The following is a 17,715-nucleotide window of genomic DNA, read 5'->3' as shown; positions in this document are numbered from 1 at the left end:
GCAAGTTACATCTTTTAATGGCTTTGTTTTTTGTATTGTTTTTGCATACTAAATGATGTCATCTTGTTCTCTGTGTCAACATGAATTTTGTCAAGAAAATCCATGACGTGATCTGGGAAAAGTTCTGGGTGATTTTGGGTGAGCTGGCATGTTTTTGCATAAGTCATTTTAGTGTACATGGGTGTTTATTACTGATATGTCTCCTGTTTAGTGAGGTGACCCTTGTTTTCTTTTTTTCTCGTGTTCAAACATTGAATAAAATGTTCATAAAAAAATGCAGAGATGTGTCTATACAGATGGTGAAAGTTCATTTTTTGGAAAAGGTAGTTTGACCAAAAAGAAAAAACAAACTAAAAATGTACTTTAGATCGACTTACTGGCTTTTTGTTCAGCCTTGTCTGGTGACTACCTGCCAACATACATGGGTCATGTGAAAGACTACTTTCTGACAGTAAATTTACAAGAACATTTTTTTTCTTAACTGTAACAAACAACCTTAATTTTTAAGTAGTTTATCTATATAAAATTTATTAATTGAATTTCCTATTTCATATCCCTATTATTATATCACAGCTATCACTATTGTAATGTAAGATTACCTTACCTACAAGATCCTGGGGGCTCATCATAACCAAGAAGTCACACCGGCACTGAGTCATATATCTGCAAGTATTTACTCATAAACATCTGACATCTTTTCTCCAAGAATAACATGTTGCATTTTACATGTTGCATGTGATATATTTCCACAAGTACAAGTTAAAGTAGTCATCTAAAAGAAAGGAAAAAAAAAAAAAAGTTCTTGAGAACAACACTGATACATTGTGTGTCCGGAGCTTCGTCCAGAACATCATTCAGTACAACATACTGCCATTTCACACACGGTGCACATATACACAACGGTTTTTAGTAGCATTTATTCCACGAGGTTGAAAAAAAAAAACGGTAGCCAAAGTTCGTCCAATCATGGTCAGTCTGTTTCTCCAACAGGCAACTCTGGTCAAATGCTATACTCGTATATGACGGTCGGTTGATTATTAACTTCATTGAAGTTGCGATAAAAGAAAGGAAGGAGGGGCGGAATGCATGCAAAACTCTTGCTTGTCATTTGTCAACTCTGAGGGGGGAAATAAAGAAATGGCATCTCCACTTGACTCTGTACAAAACAGTGAGAGAAAGGACAGAATGACCAAGACGTTTTTATCTTCACGGAGGGAAAACCTCTAGAATATCACTGTTGGACTTTTTTATACAGTCCTCTAATGGTAATACAGTAAATTAATGTTGCTCTCTCATGATTCTATCAATCTAGGAAGCTTTGAAAAACCTGGTATGTACAATGCAGATCATCTGTACTATAGGATTCTTTCTGTTTTAAACAAAGACTATCAAATGAAAAATATCTTCAGTTTTGCTACAGGGAAAATTAATCATTCTGATCTCTCATTTAATGACTGGTTTACTGCAAATGATCAGAGTGTGAGAGTGATGTTACAAGCTGCATCACTTTCAAACAATATGAAAATAACAAAATGGCTGCATATATTTGAAATCATTTCATTAAAGGTAGCTACTGCGAGTGCAAATATAACCAAAAAAATAACACATAAGTACAGAAAAGAATCAGCGAACAAACATCATTACACTGTCAACACCTCGTCGATGTGTGTGCTGTTTTTGCAATGCATCTAGCACCCTCTTGTGGTATAATCCTTACACTACACCTAATGCATTCAATGTAAGAAAGGCTATGGGGTGCAGGAGGAGGATGAAGGCCCGACGTAAGCGATCACATTGTTGGTTTTCAAGCCACCCAGCCCTATGATCAAAATCAGTGACAGCGCTTGGAAAAGAATGTGAAAAATGCGACATTGAGAAAAGTTTCAAGTCAGTGGTGGACAATCCCAAGTCCTTCATTGTCCTCGAGTTCAGGAAACTGTACAAATTATGTAAGAAAAAGATGATAAAATCTTCATTTCCAGCCCTCCCTGATGTTTTGTATTCAGCCTTTTAAGCTGTACGATAATTGTCAAATTGGTGGTGGACGGGGACTGCATTTGGTTACATCAAAAACACTGGACTGAGCAGAAATTAGTGCTTTAGACAATGAACATTCAGTCCCACTGGATAAACTTTGACATTTGGACCTTCAGTTGGTTATTTCACCACACACTCGGCACTCTGTGGCAAAATATTCCCACCGTCGTCCTTGAATCTGTTCAAAACAGAGGGACGTGACCGGTTTCAAAAACTGCAGCCTACCAACAAAAGGAGACACATTTTGCCCGGAGTGTGCAAAGTGTGTGGTGATAACTCAAATGTACTTAATGTCAATTATTTCTTCAACACCAGCAGCCTTTGCTTTGGTCGCCCGCTGCACCGTCACAGAGGAGTCCTTCCTCCTCCTCCAGAGCAGCAAGATTGATCTCGTCGTTCATGGACATCCGGAGAAGATCCAGGTCCTTTTTGTTGGCTGCCAGCACCTGTTCAGCCAATCGTGTGAAAGTCTTGGAGAGAAAACGAGGCAAGTTTATTTGTATATTCACGATTCAGACACAAGGCAACTCAGAGTGCTTTAAAGGGACATAAACTTAGATTAAAAGACATTAAAAACAAGTAGGAAGACATCAAGAAATGAGATAAACAAAAAGTAGAAGTTAAAAATAGAAAAACAAGTTAAAATAGAATAGGTTTAAAAGAGACAAGACAATAAAAGTCATAGTGCAGTTCAAGATATTGATCAAAGCCTTAACATTGCTTCAATGAATGGCAGTGGCATACAAAAACGGTCTTCAGCCTTGATTTAAAAGAGGTGAGAGTTGCAGTTTTCTGGGAGTTTGTTCCAGATGTGTGGTGCACAATAACTGAACGCTGCTCCTCCATGTTTAGCTTTGACTCTAGGGACTGAAAGCAGACCTGTACCTGACGGTCTGGATGGTTCATTAACGTAGCAGCAGATCAGAAATGTAAATCTGACAGACAGGAAGCCAGTGTAACCATCTAAGACCTGGAGTGATGTGAGCTACTTTTTTGGTTCCTGTTAGAACTCCAGCAGCAGCGTTCTGAATCAGCTGCAGCTGTCTGATGGATTTTGTAAAGACACCGTCACAGCGGTCGAGTCTACTGAAGATAAATGCATGGACAAGTCCTTTAATCCTTGATATATTCTTAAAAGTGATCGTAGGCTGACTTTGTAATTGTCTTAATGTCTCTGCTGAATCTCAGGTCTGAGTCCATGACTGCACCAACAAGACGAAACAAGATAATATACATTGTCATCTACGGAGTCATTTCCTCTCATTATACAATCACAACTGCGTGCATAGCTGTAATCATGTTACTGTTCTGTACATGTTCCTCCAGATCAGCTCACCTCTGTTATATTATGGTTGGTGAAGGCACTTGTCTCGAAGAAGTCCATTCCATAAGCCTTGGCCAGCTGGAAGACAGGTAACAGTGATACGTTTTAGACTAGTCTTTTCCTCTCACACAGGTGCAGCGTGGCATCAGAGGCAGTCGAATGATCGAGTGCAGCTTTTAACGGAAAATTTGAGGCAACAGGAGGAGAGGCATTAGTCAGGATTTGTCTGAGGTCAGCTTGGTGAGTCACTGCCTGTAGAGCTTGTTTACAGTCTAGACACAAATGCCTGACTGAAATGTTTTGGTGAACTTGGAGGCAAAGTTTGTAGCAGAACCCAAATCGAGAAGGAATATTAAGTTTTTCTGAGCATGATTTTCTAACTGAGCTGAAAATGAATCCAGTGATTACAAGCTTAAGTAAATCTGTAAAGGAATAATTCAACATTTCGGGAAATAAGCTGACAACCTCGATTCCAAAAAAGTGTGACGCTGGGAAAAATGTAATAAATCACAATGCAAGAGAGCTGACGGTCATCTACTGCAGGTAACACACTGACTAGGGATAAGTACCTCATACAACCCCACATCAAAAGACCCAAACTATCACTTTAATATATTGTCTTTGTACTGTTTTCGATTGAATATGTCCAAAAAGGTTAACAGATTATCACATTATTTTCAAGTTACGTTCCATGCACTGTTTCCTGAGAAATAACGTTGAAAAACACCTTGTGATGTTAACGACAGTGAGGAAAATTTCCTGGATCGGCACCAAAAGTTAATGGGGTCTATTCTGGGCCGAGAGCCAGCCTCCATCCAAGTTTTGTGGAAATACGCTCAGTAGTTTTTGTGTAATCCTGCTTACAAACCAACCAACTAACAATATGTAATGACTGCTGAATAGACATGGGTCAGGATGTCAACATGTTGACTGGCGTGGTGGCTGGTGCGATCTATAATATAATTAATGCAGACAAGAAAGTAGTCAAAATCTTCTAATCTAACAAATAAGAAAGAGAGAGAATAAGAGTATTTCTCAAAAATTTTAAAGTATTCCTTTAATATGCACCTGGTCCTGGTGGCCTCCTGCACTGCACTGATTCAAATGAATGAGTCATTAACAGACTTCAGCAGAGCTCGATGATGAGCTGATCATTTGAATCGTCTAATAAATGAAGTGCAGGAGGCCACCAGGACCAAAAGTTTGAGCTGGACTTTCTCATAAAACCCATCTGGGTTTGGTGAATTAAACAACTTAAAGAAAACCAGAAAATGGAGAGGACACTAGCATCATATTAATGTATTATTTTTAAACCAAACGCAATAAAAATCCTTCAGGTCGAAAAATCCATTGTGAAACAGACCCACCTTGACACCTTGCTCTGTGGCCACCTGCCTCTTGTCCACCTCGTCTGACTTGTTCCCTACGAGGATCTTCTGGACCTTGTCGGGAGCGTACTGCAGGGGTTTGTCATGTGAACACAAAGGAAACGAGGGACGTTCACAGATAAGGAGGAGGAATAATAAACAAAATGAAAAAGAGAGTGATTTCAAATGTCAAGAGAGCGCAGAGGGGAGAAAACACAGCAGCGACAGTGCTCAGGAAATGAGACCTAGATTAAAAGTTAGTGGGAAGCGTGCCAAGATCAATAGAGTATATATTCAGACAGACCCAGAGAGGAAATTAGGTCCATGATGACTAAATTAATAGAATAAAATCATCTGGGAAATGACAGGGGGAAGCAGCGCGGACGAGACTGCTTCATGAAGACCGCAAGAGGAAAACTGGATGTTCTCCTTCCAGTATTTATGAGCACATATTTGTTTAAAAAATGATGACAGGTACTTGACAATGAAGATGGAACATAATAAAACACAGCCAGGCGGCGTCGGGCCGGAGCATTTGGCTTTTATCACAGCACGTCAGACATCTTTCTTTCCGTCGACCTGGGGGCTCTGCACAGGAGGCAGCTCTGTCAGTTTTTCCCTTTCTACAATGCCGAGAATAACGCCTGTTGATCCTGAATCCCTAATCCGTGTGTGTGTGTGACTCACCTCGTCCACGTCACTGGCCCACTTCATGATGTGCTGGAAGGATCGCTCACTCGTGATGTCATACACCAGGAAGATTCCCTGAAGAAAGATGTCAGAGAACAGATGAGAAACAGATCATTTTTGTTTGAAAGTGTTCTCTGTTTCTCAAGGCAGCATTTCAAATCAATACATTTAGAAACCTTATTATGATTCCTGTGAACAAAGCCAGACCACCGCTTAGAAAGATGGACGCCTCTACCAATAATTCAGTTTGCATTGTAAGCCGCTAGCTGAAAGAGAAATTTCCTGAATTGTTGTATAGCACAGAACAGAAACAGGCCACTTTTCTTCCAATTTCATTGCCAGTTTCTGGTAAATGGACAATTCGATTTGAGCCAGTTTAACCTCTTTAGCAAAGGCAAAATCCACACACAGCAATGTCAGGGTGGCGGTGTTTGTGTGTTGCCGTGGAGACATCATCCTCTTGGAGAGGAAAGGGACATATGGTCTTTTTAATATGAGACACAGTACGCCACTCTTCTTCAATGATGGAGTGTAACAAGAACATTTACTCAAGTACAACTTTGAGGCACTTGTACTTGAGTATTTACATTTTCTGCTACTTTATATTTCCACTCCATTTATTTGATGGCTTTAGTTACTAGTTACTTTGCAGATTACATCCTGCATCAGAGCCACAGTAGCACATTTTTAAACAAATGTATTTTATCGGTAATCATATAAAAAAAAGAATAAAGCACTAATTCCGATAATCAGATGCTGAATATTGAACCATTTATCGGTCAACGCATAGTATTAAAGACTGCCAACATAAGACAAACATGGAAGTAAAGTAAGTAAATATGCCATGAAATAATATAACATTTAAAAATAAAAAGTAGGTATACATTAATTTGTAAAATGTGACATTAATTGATATTTTTTGTTTAGTTTTGATTTTATTATTTTATTTAATAGTTTAAATTGAATTTCCCTTTTGCTTTACAATTGAATGTATTCATTTATTCATTTTTAAAATGTTTTTAGTTATTTATTTGCACATTTATTGATGTGTTTGTTTATAATCTTGCAAAATGCAAAGGGATAATAATACAGAAATAAACACAGGAATAAATACGATTTAAAAAGTTTTAAAAAATAACTAAACAGTAAAAATTAAATGGGAAGGTAAATAAACGGGGGACTTAATAGAAAGGTAAATAAATACAGAAATATCAATTCATGTCACATTTTATAGATTAATTAATGCCTACATTTATTTTCATTATAATTTTAGGTGCATTTAATGGCATTTAATTTATTCATTTATGATTATGGCAGGATCAGTCCTCCATACAGTATACATACACATACATGTAAACACTTTTGATACTTAAGTACGTTGATTTATCGGATATTTTAAGGCTTTTACTAAAGTACTTAGTAAGTGATATTTTAATACGATAGCTTTACTTTTACTCAAGTATGGCTTCTGGGTACTTTTTACAACGCTGCTCTTTTTACAGTGAAATATTTACGTTTTAAAGCGAGCCCATTTGCTCCATGAGAGTTCCCTTTCAAAGCACTTAAACAGTTCACAGAAGTACCTGAAGTGGTGTCAAGTGTGAGCCGTGAATTATTTTTTGTAGCCGTGACAAATTTAATTTCAGAAATAAATTCGATTTGAATTTGTTATGCCCTCTGTGGTAATAGCATTACACTAATGTGTGGAAAATCACTTGCAGCAGCAGCAGCAGCAGAGTCAATGGAGGTGACTTCAGTACCTGTGCTCGTCTGTAGTACTGCTTAGTGATGGTCTGGTATCTTTCTTGGCCTGCAGTGTCCCTGGAGAGACATGACAAAGGATATGAACATGAATATACACAGATAGGATCATGAGCCTCCATCTCACTAATACACACCCACCCTTTAAAGGTACAATTAAAGGTAAAACAACAAATTTGACAACCCCTTAGCTAACGTTAGCATCCAACCACTTCCTAGCTACCATTACCAGATGATAGCGTAACACAATACAATAGGAAAGGCATAAATCAATTCTGTAAGATATCAACACACACTTTGGATACATTTATTCAAGCCAGGAAGCAAAACACACTGGATGTTCTTATATGGTAATGTTAGCTAGAAAGTGGTTGAATGCTAACATTAGCTAATGGGTCATGAAATATGTTGTTTTACTGGGAAATTTGGTCAGATGTCAGATGTCCCTCCAGATTTTCATCCTTCCCATTGTTGAGAAATGGTGACATTATAACAATTTGTCAGATTCTTTTCTAATGCCCAGCAAGGGGCAACTCCACTGGTCGCAAAAAGAAGTTAGATTGTATGTAAGCTTATGAGAAAATGACACTACTTCTCACTTGATTTACCACCTCAGTAAACAGTTTCCTAATGAGTTTATGGTCTCAATCTATAGATTCAAGTCTTCCTCAACACAGCATGATGTTCTGTTAGTAAATTACGACCTCATTTAGAGTGAAATAGACGATAAAGCAGGGTAGGCAACCGTCTATCAGGATAATTAGCTCCAGTCTCTCGTCCTAATATGGTCACTTCTGGCTCCAAAAAAGATGCCATGGCTATAATGTCAAACATGAGACTTCAAAACAGTCGCCCACAAACTAATGTAAAACTAATAACTACAGTATAGTTAAGTTTAGGAAAAAATTGTGGCTCCACTTTCTAAGAGCTAACATTACTTCCATTTCTGTGATGGGACCAAAACTCCTGTCTTCTGCATGAAAGTGCTATTATCTATTTGGCTGAAAAATAGTTAAATGTCAACACATTTAGTTTAAAATGACTGTAATCAGTTTAAAAAATACTTAAAATGTGTACGTTTGTCATTGTAGAACTCAAAATTCCCCTAAAACTTCACAATTCCCAGGAAAAATGCAGATGACATGATCTCAGCAGTAGCTATTGCCCTGATCATTATTAATCATACAATTATTAATTATGATTTTTGTAGCATTGTTACAAATGAATAATATCTCCTCTATCAGAGCTACTGCTGTGTAATATCTAATAACATTGTTTTTAATCTTGTTCACGAAGCCTTCCGACATGGTCCCATTTGCCAATTTCTTACCATATCTGTATCCGTACTTTGATACCATCTATTACTAGTGTCTTCATTTTGAAGTCGACTCCTGTAAGAGAGAAGAGATACGGTTAGAAAATCCAATATTACATTCAGAGAGGAGCGCTAAACGTATTTGATATTCCTCCTGACCTGTGAGTGTCGTGCTCAGGCTAAATGTTCTGAATATTCTCAGAACAGCGTTTGCACTTTCCACCCAATGAAAGGCTTAAATCAATTAACCCAGCGTGTCTCTTATAGAGCCAGGTTCAGTATCCACTGCTACAGTTTTGTAACATCATAGAGGGCATTAAGGCAACCAGAGCCACATCATCCCTGTATAATCAGCCTGTTAGAAGATTGGGCTAATGATCCGGAGAGCTGAGACCTCGTTTGGTTCAGTTCTCTGCATCGATCACGTGGGAGGTGAAAGAAGGGAGAAGGGCACTGCATAACATCACAGAGGAACTGATTTGTTTTCACTTAAATCAGACTATTCTCAAGAAAATCTGTCTCGCGTCCCAATAATGTTTCACATAAACAACAAAAGACAATACTTAATCAAACAACAAAACAAATACAACATATATCACCTTAGACACTATGAAAAAGTGGCTGCAGTGCACCATTTTAATCACTGCCTTTGACATTCAGGAACGCTGAGCCCTACTTACAACCCAAACTCAGATATAACACTTTGACAGACCGAGGAACAAAAGATTTCTGCCGTCTGTTCAGTCGAGCCCGTGGGACTCTAAGTCTACTGTTTTGATGGCAGAAGCTGATATTCTTCAAATAAAATATGAGAGGGGTTGGATGTTATATTACCTGCCAGAGACAACATGATGGGAGAAAAAAGCAAAGCTGAGATGAGGAGGGGAGGGGAGGGGTCACTCATGCTTCAGTGATCTCTGATCTATATCTGATGACTGACTGTGATATTCTTCATAGACAGAATATCACAGGCAGGGCCAGCTTTTCGCCCTGTGCTCATTGTTTGCAGGTGAGAATGTGTGTATGTACTTGAGAAGAGAAGCTGCTGATAATTAGTTGACATTTTTTTATAACACAAAACTAAAACATGCTTTGATTACCTTACCAGAAATGTATTTTGTCAGGGTAGAAAAAGAATCAAACATTTTAAAGGATAAGTTCACCATCTATTCACCCCCGTGGTGATGGAAAGTAGGGTGAAGTTTCGCAGTCCACAAATCATTTCTGGAGCTTCACAGCAAAACAGTGTTGCAGCATTCTCCTAAACAACTGAAGTAGATCGGGAAATTGTTTCAAAACGTTAAAAAACAACAGAAAAATAAACATGAAATGGATCTATATACAGCTCCATACAGTAATCCAAGTCTCCGGAAGCCCAAAGATCCCAAATTGATTTAAAAAGATGCAATTTGCACTTTTTTAAATAAAAAAATAATAAAAACCAAGAGCAAAACAAACATTTATGTAAGTCTTGATGAGATACAACAAAATGCCTAAATAGTGGAATCCGATTTATAACTTAAAAATGTACCAGTTTAACCATTAACTCTCCATTAAATTATTTTTATCCTGTCCCTTGCCTCCATGACTGCCTCCACAGACTAATGCATTCCAGTCAATAAAAAACAAACCCCAAGGCTTCTGCAGACCACATTAATCCCTGAGAAATCAATTAACAGTTCATCCCAATTAACCTGACACTCGACACCGGTGTGTCACAGTCGGCATCACACTCAGAAGAAAGAGCTACTGAGGCTGATCGATTCGCATAACAGGGAGAACTGCTCCTCGTCGGTTTTATGGCTGCATTTCTGCAACGTTTGTACTCCGAGAGACTGACATTAGGAAACAGCTGACAGATGTACTATAGCTGGACTGCGTAGCTGGAGTAAAAAGTGAAGACTCCGTTGGGGCCGGAGCTCACTGTCAGGACAGCGTGAGGCCTCATTTGAATCGTGAAGCGGCCTTTGAGTAGGGAGCATTCAGAGCAAGACTAAGTGAAAGGTCAGCATAACAATCAGTGGCTTGCTTTGCCCGAGGCTGGAGAAGAGAGAGGAGATAATGAAAAAGAGGCCGTCCTCCAGCGTCATTGTCCAGCTGTATTAGGGCTGCATTAAGCTCCAGTCAGAAGTCATCCAAGCAAACAGCGATGATTTAAATATGAAATGCAGACACAGACAAATGGTTTCTCCAGCTGCACTGTGGGTGTCTACAGCAAGGGGGTGGACCCAGTCTGTTGACTCGAAAATAAATAAAGACGACTGCACAGGCAAGTTAAACCAGGATAAACAGAAGTAAACAGAAAGTCTCTCACTCATTAGAACATTCTGAGTTACATTCACACACAAAAGAAGGATGATTCAGCCCACCCTGTCTGCTTCCTGCTGTTAAACAATAAAGTGTATAGTCATCAATCTGATTGTATTGTTTTACAACAGCAGCGCAAAATGATTTTATGTTTATAGAATTAGGTGCACTCCTGCAGCGCAAGCCATAGCACAAACAATGAGGCAGAGGCTGAAGTCATAAAAAAATAATATTAAATAGAAGTTTGATATTGAAATTGCGACAAAATCAATTATCAGCATATTTTTTTTACCAAACACCTCGATAGAGAGCCAAAGTCATACATAAATGTACATATAAATGATATATCTACAAGTTGGAAACTTTAAGTGCAGTGAGAATCATCTCTGTGTTCTGCGTAATGATGGTTAATATTCCCGTCAGCCTCTGTAGTCTCATGCAGCCACTTGTTAGCAACTGGCTTTTGTAAGACAAGTAAAAATGAGTTTTTTTAAGCTTGTGACTTAATTTCTGGCAATTAAACAAACAAACAAATAAAAAAAAACATTGAAGATGAGTAAGCCAGAAGATGGAAAATGAAAATGCTGAGTTATTTCCTCAGGCACTCTATTGTTTGATATTTCAATTTAGCCATTGTTTTTTTTTTGGGGTTAGTTTAGATGTAACCACGATTTATTGGATACTGAGTGGATTATCCTGTTGAAAATATGGTATCAAACTTTGAATTGTGTCTGTGGGACTTCTACACATTTGATTCAACATAAATTTCCTGAAAATCCAACTTCATATCTTAAACTATAATGTCTCAGATTTTAAGAATAGTTCAGGAGGTACATTTCTGAAAAATATGAAATCCTTAACCACGACGGACATCTTATAAATTATAAGCCATTCCACAGACCTCCCTCTTCTCCTCAGTGTCAACTGAGACAATGGAAACAAGCACAATGTGCAAGCAGAGGCAGCAGTTAATTGAACATGGCAGTGTTTTACAATCAGCAGTGTGAAAGCCATGTAAAAACAAATGGGTACACACCCCAAAATTGACTTGGCTAATTACCAGGATGTCTGTGTTTGACTTTGCAAGACGGATTAGGAGGTGACACGTGTCAGCGTGCTGTAGGTAATGGTGACAGGCTCACTAATGGATGGACGGACGGATGCTCTGGCGCTGGCACAGATTCACTGGGAAATGGGTCTGTCATCCGTGGTTATCATTACGAGCACAGGACAGGAAACGATTGTCAGCAGCTGTTGTCTTTAGGGCACAGCTGGCCAAGGGACAAACATTTTTTTCAATTATAAACTTAATCTGTACAGAACAATGTGTATTGACCTACACTGTAAACATATTTTACAGTAAATTACTGGCTAATAATTGCAGTAAATTCACAGTATTATACTGTCATTATTTTACAGAAATATACACGAAAATCTAATATAGTGTGTATAAATTATGGCACTATAATAAGCATCTGTAGTTATTGTGAATATACACATTTACAGTACATTTATAGTAATATTACAGCAATGTACTGTGTTTTCATGTTTACCCAACCATACTGCTTGTTAGCCTGTTAGCATGTTAGCCTGTACATTGTTGGGCTACTTGTAGTCCTGTTAGCATGTTAGCCTGTGTAACTTGTTGGACCATGTGTAAGCCTTTAAGCCTGTCATCCTGTTAGCATGTTAGCCTGTACATTGTTGGACCATGTGTAGGTCTGTTGTTAGCCTGTTGTCATGTGGTGGGCCTGTTAGCATGTTAGCATGTGTACCTTGTTGAAAAACTACAATATTTTTTTTGCTAAATTACTGTATGTTACTGTGCCCTAATTACAGTATTCCCTTCCCTTTTTTTTTTTTTTTTTTTTACAGTGGTTTAAGAGTGTAGCTTGAATTCAAATTCACAGCAGCTGTAATATTCCAAATAATTACCCATTATGCATTGAAAAAGCATAATTATGGTAGTTTACTGTTTATGACATGAAACATGAAACCCCATTTTGAGGCTTTTGCCAAGTGTGTAAGCAAATGTTAGCTCATCACAGATATATATGTGCAGCATATGCCTGAGATAAAGCTGTGACAACACCCTTGATGTCTTTGATAACCTCTTTACGAGATGATAACCATCTGTGGTGGCTCTGGCCCATGCCCGGACCTTCAGACTGATTCACTCTTCAAGCAGCAGCGGGCAGAGTGTTTGACCAGGCCTTGACCACACCACCACTGGGGTCACCACCAGGAGGACAGCTGCTTATTGAGCTATGATTTATGGCGGGCCGGGTTCGTACTTCATAGGCATTGTGACAGCCAGGTGCTCCGAGGAGCCCAGTGACGAGGTAACAGTGAGGAAGATTAAACTCAGCAGTGTGACCGAATACCATTACTAAATCATCTCTACAGCTGCTCTTTGCCAGAGAAATGTGCTCTTTCTGGCAGTCTTATGGGGAACAGAGAGACCCGTTAAAATAAAAATGAGTGAGGGGGTTATTAGTCCTTCAGGTGAGATCAGAATTCCAGCTGCTCAATTCTTTTTTTTTTTTTTTTTTGGACTGTGGTTTTTTACTGATATTTAACTGGTAACCAAAAGTCGGAGCTATCACAAGGGAATAAAGTCATATCCTTTGTTGATCCAATAGCCAGGAGTGCAATTTATTGTTATTGAAAGCTCTGTGTAAAACATTACTGTCAAAAAGCCAAGGTGGATCAAAGTTTAGACAGAAACTGTGGCTAGTATTTGAATGCAGGTCTCGCTCTGCGGTTCAGATTCTCTTTCTTTCATGTTGGAAACTCTTTGATTGTGTGAATACAAATCCAGACTAGCCTTGATTTTCTTGAGGATTGCAGAAACCATGTACAAAACCACAAGGTTCAAATATCTATCTGTTCTTTATCATGTAGCCTGTGAAGACTATTTACCATCTCAATGAAGCACAGGAACAGAAAAAAAAACATCTCTGGGAACATTGGCCAACCCTGTCCATTTACTTTTGTGTATTTTTGTCCTGGTACTGTTTTCAGAGTTTTAAAAATGCCCTTTATACAATCACACTGCCGGTCCACGTTTACCTTGCAAGGCCGTCAGATTTGCAGGATCATGACCAAGTGATTTCCCAAATCCATCATCATGGTTTAAGTGTGACAACCGGCGAGAGAAACAACTGTCTGTTTGAAAACAACAATGGCAGCTCCTTAAGACGTAAGCATACATGTTACCAGGATCAGTTATATCAACCTGTTCTCACTCCCAACGTGTCAAATATATGAGCCTGGTCAGTGCCCCAACACTTAAGGCCACTGACCAAGCTGCCGTATGATGATGAATCAGCTCACTGTGATATTTTAGACAATATTGTCCTTCTAACTGTGTGGCAGCAGTTTTGGAGTGAAGAGTCAGGGCTGTTATAGCAGAATAATAATGCCGTTTTGGGATACGTTGATCATCAATCACGCAGGAGTAATGTTCGGGTATCCACGTAATGTACGTGCATCTATCGTTCACCACGTTCTCTTCTGGGACTCCCAGTGTGAGTTTTTGGGGTTTGTTCTTCTGCATAGCTGCAGGAAAGTAATAAATAAGACCCTCATCAGCTTTTTATCCTTTAATGTTTATGAAAAAACTTCAGAAGCTTTGTTGATCCAATTTCCTGTGGGGGAGAGGTCCCGGTAGTTTCAGAGATAATTAAGAGCAAAAACTGAGCGGATGGACTGTAGCGGGAACCGATGAATTATGTAGCTACCAGTGAAGGAGAAAATTTATGTCCCTCTGTCACCATGAAGGTTGGGAAATTATTTATAGATCCTCGGCAGGAGAGCACTGATGGTGGTCACTCTTGATCTCTCTTCTCTCTTTAGACTTTGTTGGGTTTGTTTAGCCTGAGAAGAGGAGTTTGAAATGATGGGGCATGGCTTAAAGACGTAATCTGCTGCCAAACAAATATACAGTCCAGTATAATTATCTGGACTTCATCGCCTGCAACGACACAAGAGCCTGATTTCCAAGCGTCCAGCTGTGGTTGTGAACACTTGCAACAAAAGCAGCTAAAGATCACTACATGCAGACAGGCTGAACCTTTCTAGTCAGAGACATCAGAAAGGCTTCACAACATAAACACGACTCTACGGGGAGGAAGTTTCCTGTAGAGTGCCATAGGGGCTCGACTTAAAATAGCATCCTGCAGGCTCAGTAAGTGCGTGAGCATACAGTTTCATCACTGGTTGGAGCAGGTGAAACAACAAATGTCATGGTTTTTTTCCTGTTTTATTTTGTAGATTATATCCCTGTGTGTCACGTTTTACTTCCCTCTTCCTGTCTTTGTCTTTTTCCTTCTCCTTTTCTATGTACACCTGTGTATCTAAGCCGGTGTATTCCCCTCACTTTTTGTTGTTTTTTTGTCTAAACATAACAACAAAAGTATTAAAGGGTCAGAGGCATGAGACTAAAACTGAAGTTTGAGCCGTGGATTGTTTGCAGGAGTTCTCCAAGGTCTAAAAAATCATAACGGCTTTGAAAATACTACAAAGGCTTCCATGCAAACACATCAGTGGTCCACAAATTGTTAATAAATTATGTTAAAATGAATAATTAATGGTGCCAATTGTACTCTCTGTTAGATCTTTTCCTGGCACCATCTGTCTGCAAATCCCAGCCTGACCGCCAGCGTCATGCTTTACTGTCTTGACCTTATTTGAACAACATAAGTCCATCACAACCAGGAGGAACATTTTAACTTTATGCTCAAGCCGCAGGGATGTCTGTATTTTATCCTCTCCAGGTTATGGCCAATTACTGCAAACGAAGTCAGAAAGTAGTTGCTGCCTCAAAAACTAGGAGCTCACTGGGAGAAAATGTCTCTATTAGCCGCACAAACACACACAGAGGAACGACACAGAAGAAGAGATAAGAGACACAACTGCAGCACTGCTCACTGTACATCCTTATCTCCCCCACCTCAAAGTGAAGCCCGGTAATGCGCCTGTCATGCCTTGAATTCTAACCATGGAGACAGATATACTGCACAGCTCGTATAAAGTATAAGGAAAGAGTCTTTTGTCATCTTCAGGGATGTTGCAAATTCAGGAACAACGGTATGAAGAAATGATGTTACTTTAAAGAAAATATTTTTTCCTTGTTAACCGATTAATGATTTGGTCTATATAACAACAAAAATTCAGATCCCAAGATCCGTTTTATGTTCAATCAAAAGCCCACAAACCAACAATATTCAGTCAGCTGTGATTGAAGGAGGATCCTGAATCCATGAAGTGTTTTCGTTCCAGTTTTAAGTTAAACTGGAACAATTAAATCCAATTTAAATGACATTTTCTGACAAACATCTAGCCATTATTATTCAGCAGGAAGGAGTTGAGACTGGATGTGGGATTTCTCTAAAAAATATTGAACAAACCGAACACAAGGGACACCTGTTTTACAAGATATGTGTCTGTTTTTATAATGAGCTGCAATGATTAAAGGGTTACTCCACCAATTATACACATTAAAGTGTGTTTACAGGTCTTGGGGAGTACTACTGCATATGTGAAAGAAGTAGTATAATGCTTTTTTGTGGCTCCAGAGGAAGCTGCATGTAATCTGATGAATATCCTCCAGTGATGTCACTCAGTGGCTAAGTTGCATTGTGGGTAATGTACGCACCAGGTTTGGAAAAGGAAGAAGAATGTGTGGAATAAAAAAGGTGATATCTCTGGTTGTGCTGTGTTGATTTTAATCATTTGTTTTGAAACTGTCCATAATGAGTCCAACAGTCTTATCAGAACCTGGCGCCTACATTACCCACAATTCAACTCAGCCACTGAGTGACATCACTGGAGGAAATTTATCAGATTACATGCAGCTTCCTCTGTAGCCACAAAAGGCTTTATATTACTTTAAAATAGTAGAGTTACCCTTTAATCGATGAGATGTCAGCTAGGAAATTAATCACCAACTATGTTGATAATCGATTAATCAGTTTTTTTTAAAAGAAAAAAAGCCAAAACTCTCTGATTCGAGCTTCTTACATGTGAATATTTTCTGGCTTCTTAACTCCTCTGTGACAGTGAACTGAAAATCTTTGGGGTTGTGGACATCTTAGGACATAATTGTGGGTTTTTTTATACACTGATTGACATTTTTCACCATATTCTGACATTTTACAGACCAAGCAACTCATCAATAAACCAAGAAAATAATCAACAATAAACATAATCATTAGCTGCAGCCATAATGAGCACTGTGGCACCTCTGAACATGACAGGTTTCACTGAAATAAAACTATTCTTTATTGTGATGAGGGACCTGAAGAGACCAAACAGACCCCGGAGTCCCAAGAGCCCAATTTGATGGGTAACACAACCTATCTCCACACATAAAAGATTTTAAAAAGTCTTTGATATTATTTTCATGGCACTTGGTTGCACAGCCAGTGCCAAGTGCTCATAGTTGGTAAACTCATCTGCATGGCTGCCAAGTGTTGGATCTTCCCCCTCAGGGCTTCCCCAACCAATACAATCACATTGATCCTACAGTCTCTTTATTCCACGTGAATGCACCACTCCAAATACATCAAAACACAGCCCTTTGAAATGTCTCATCAAATCTCATGTGTGGAAATTTCTATAGAAAATTCAATACCTACAAAGAGAGGCTAATGCGCAAATGGCATCAATAGAAAAGGCTTTAAAGACCATGCAAATGAATGGGGATGCTATTGAACGCATGCAATAACTCCTGGTGTCAGTGCAGAGAGTCTTACCGATGGTGGAGATGTGAGAAGGGTGGAATTCGTTGTCCGTGAATCTGCATAACAAACATGTTTTCCCAACCCCAGAATCTCCGAGAAGCAGGAGTCGGAAGAGCACATCGTACTGCTTAGCCATAGTGTTGGATGTGGTGTTGAATTAAAAAAGCC

The 17,715-nt window shown here is 39.0% G+C and overlaps 1 protein-coding gene across 1 annotated transcript; it reads right to left on the bottom strand.

The window, feature by feature from the left end:
- Positions 1 to 2,342: 2,342 nt before the first annotated feature.
- rab15 (RAB15, member RAS oncogene family) lies at positions 2,343 to 17,683 on the bottom strand. Its single transcript, XM_073493491.1, has 7 exons — positions 17,560 to 17,683; positions 8,510 to 8,570; positions 7,179 to 7,239; positions 5,416 to 5,493; positions 4,729 to 4,818; positions 3,374 to 3,439; positions 2,343 to 2,507 (listed from the first exon to the last, which is right to left on the bottom strand). The coding sequence occupies exons 1-7, from the start codon at positions 17,681 to 17,683 to the stop codon at positions 2,343 to 2,345; spliced, it is 645 nt and encodes a 214-aa protein (XP_073349592.1).
- Between the last annotated feature and the right edge of the window lie 32 nt (positions 17,684 to 17,715).

Source organism: Pagrus major, chromosome 22 (genome assembly GCF_040436345.1).
Source record: "Pagrus major chromosome 22, Pma_NU_1.0".
Classification (NCBI taxonomy): Eukaryota; Metazoa; Chordata; class Actinopteri; order Spariformes; family Sparidae; genus Pagrus; species Pagrus major.
This window is presented reverse-complemented; position numbering and strand designations above follow the sequence as displayed.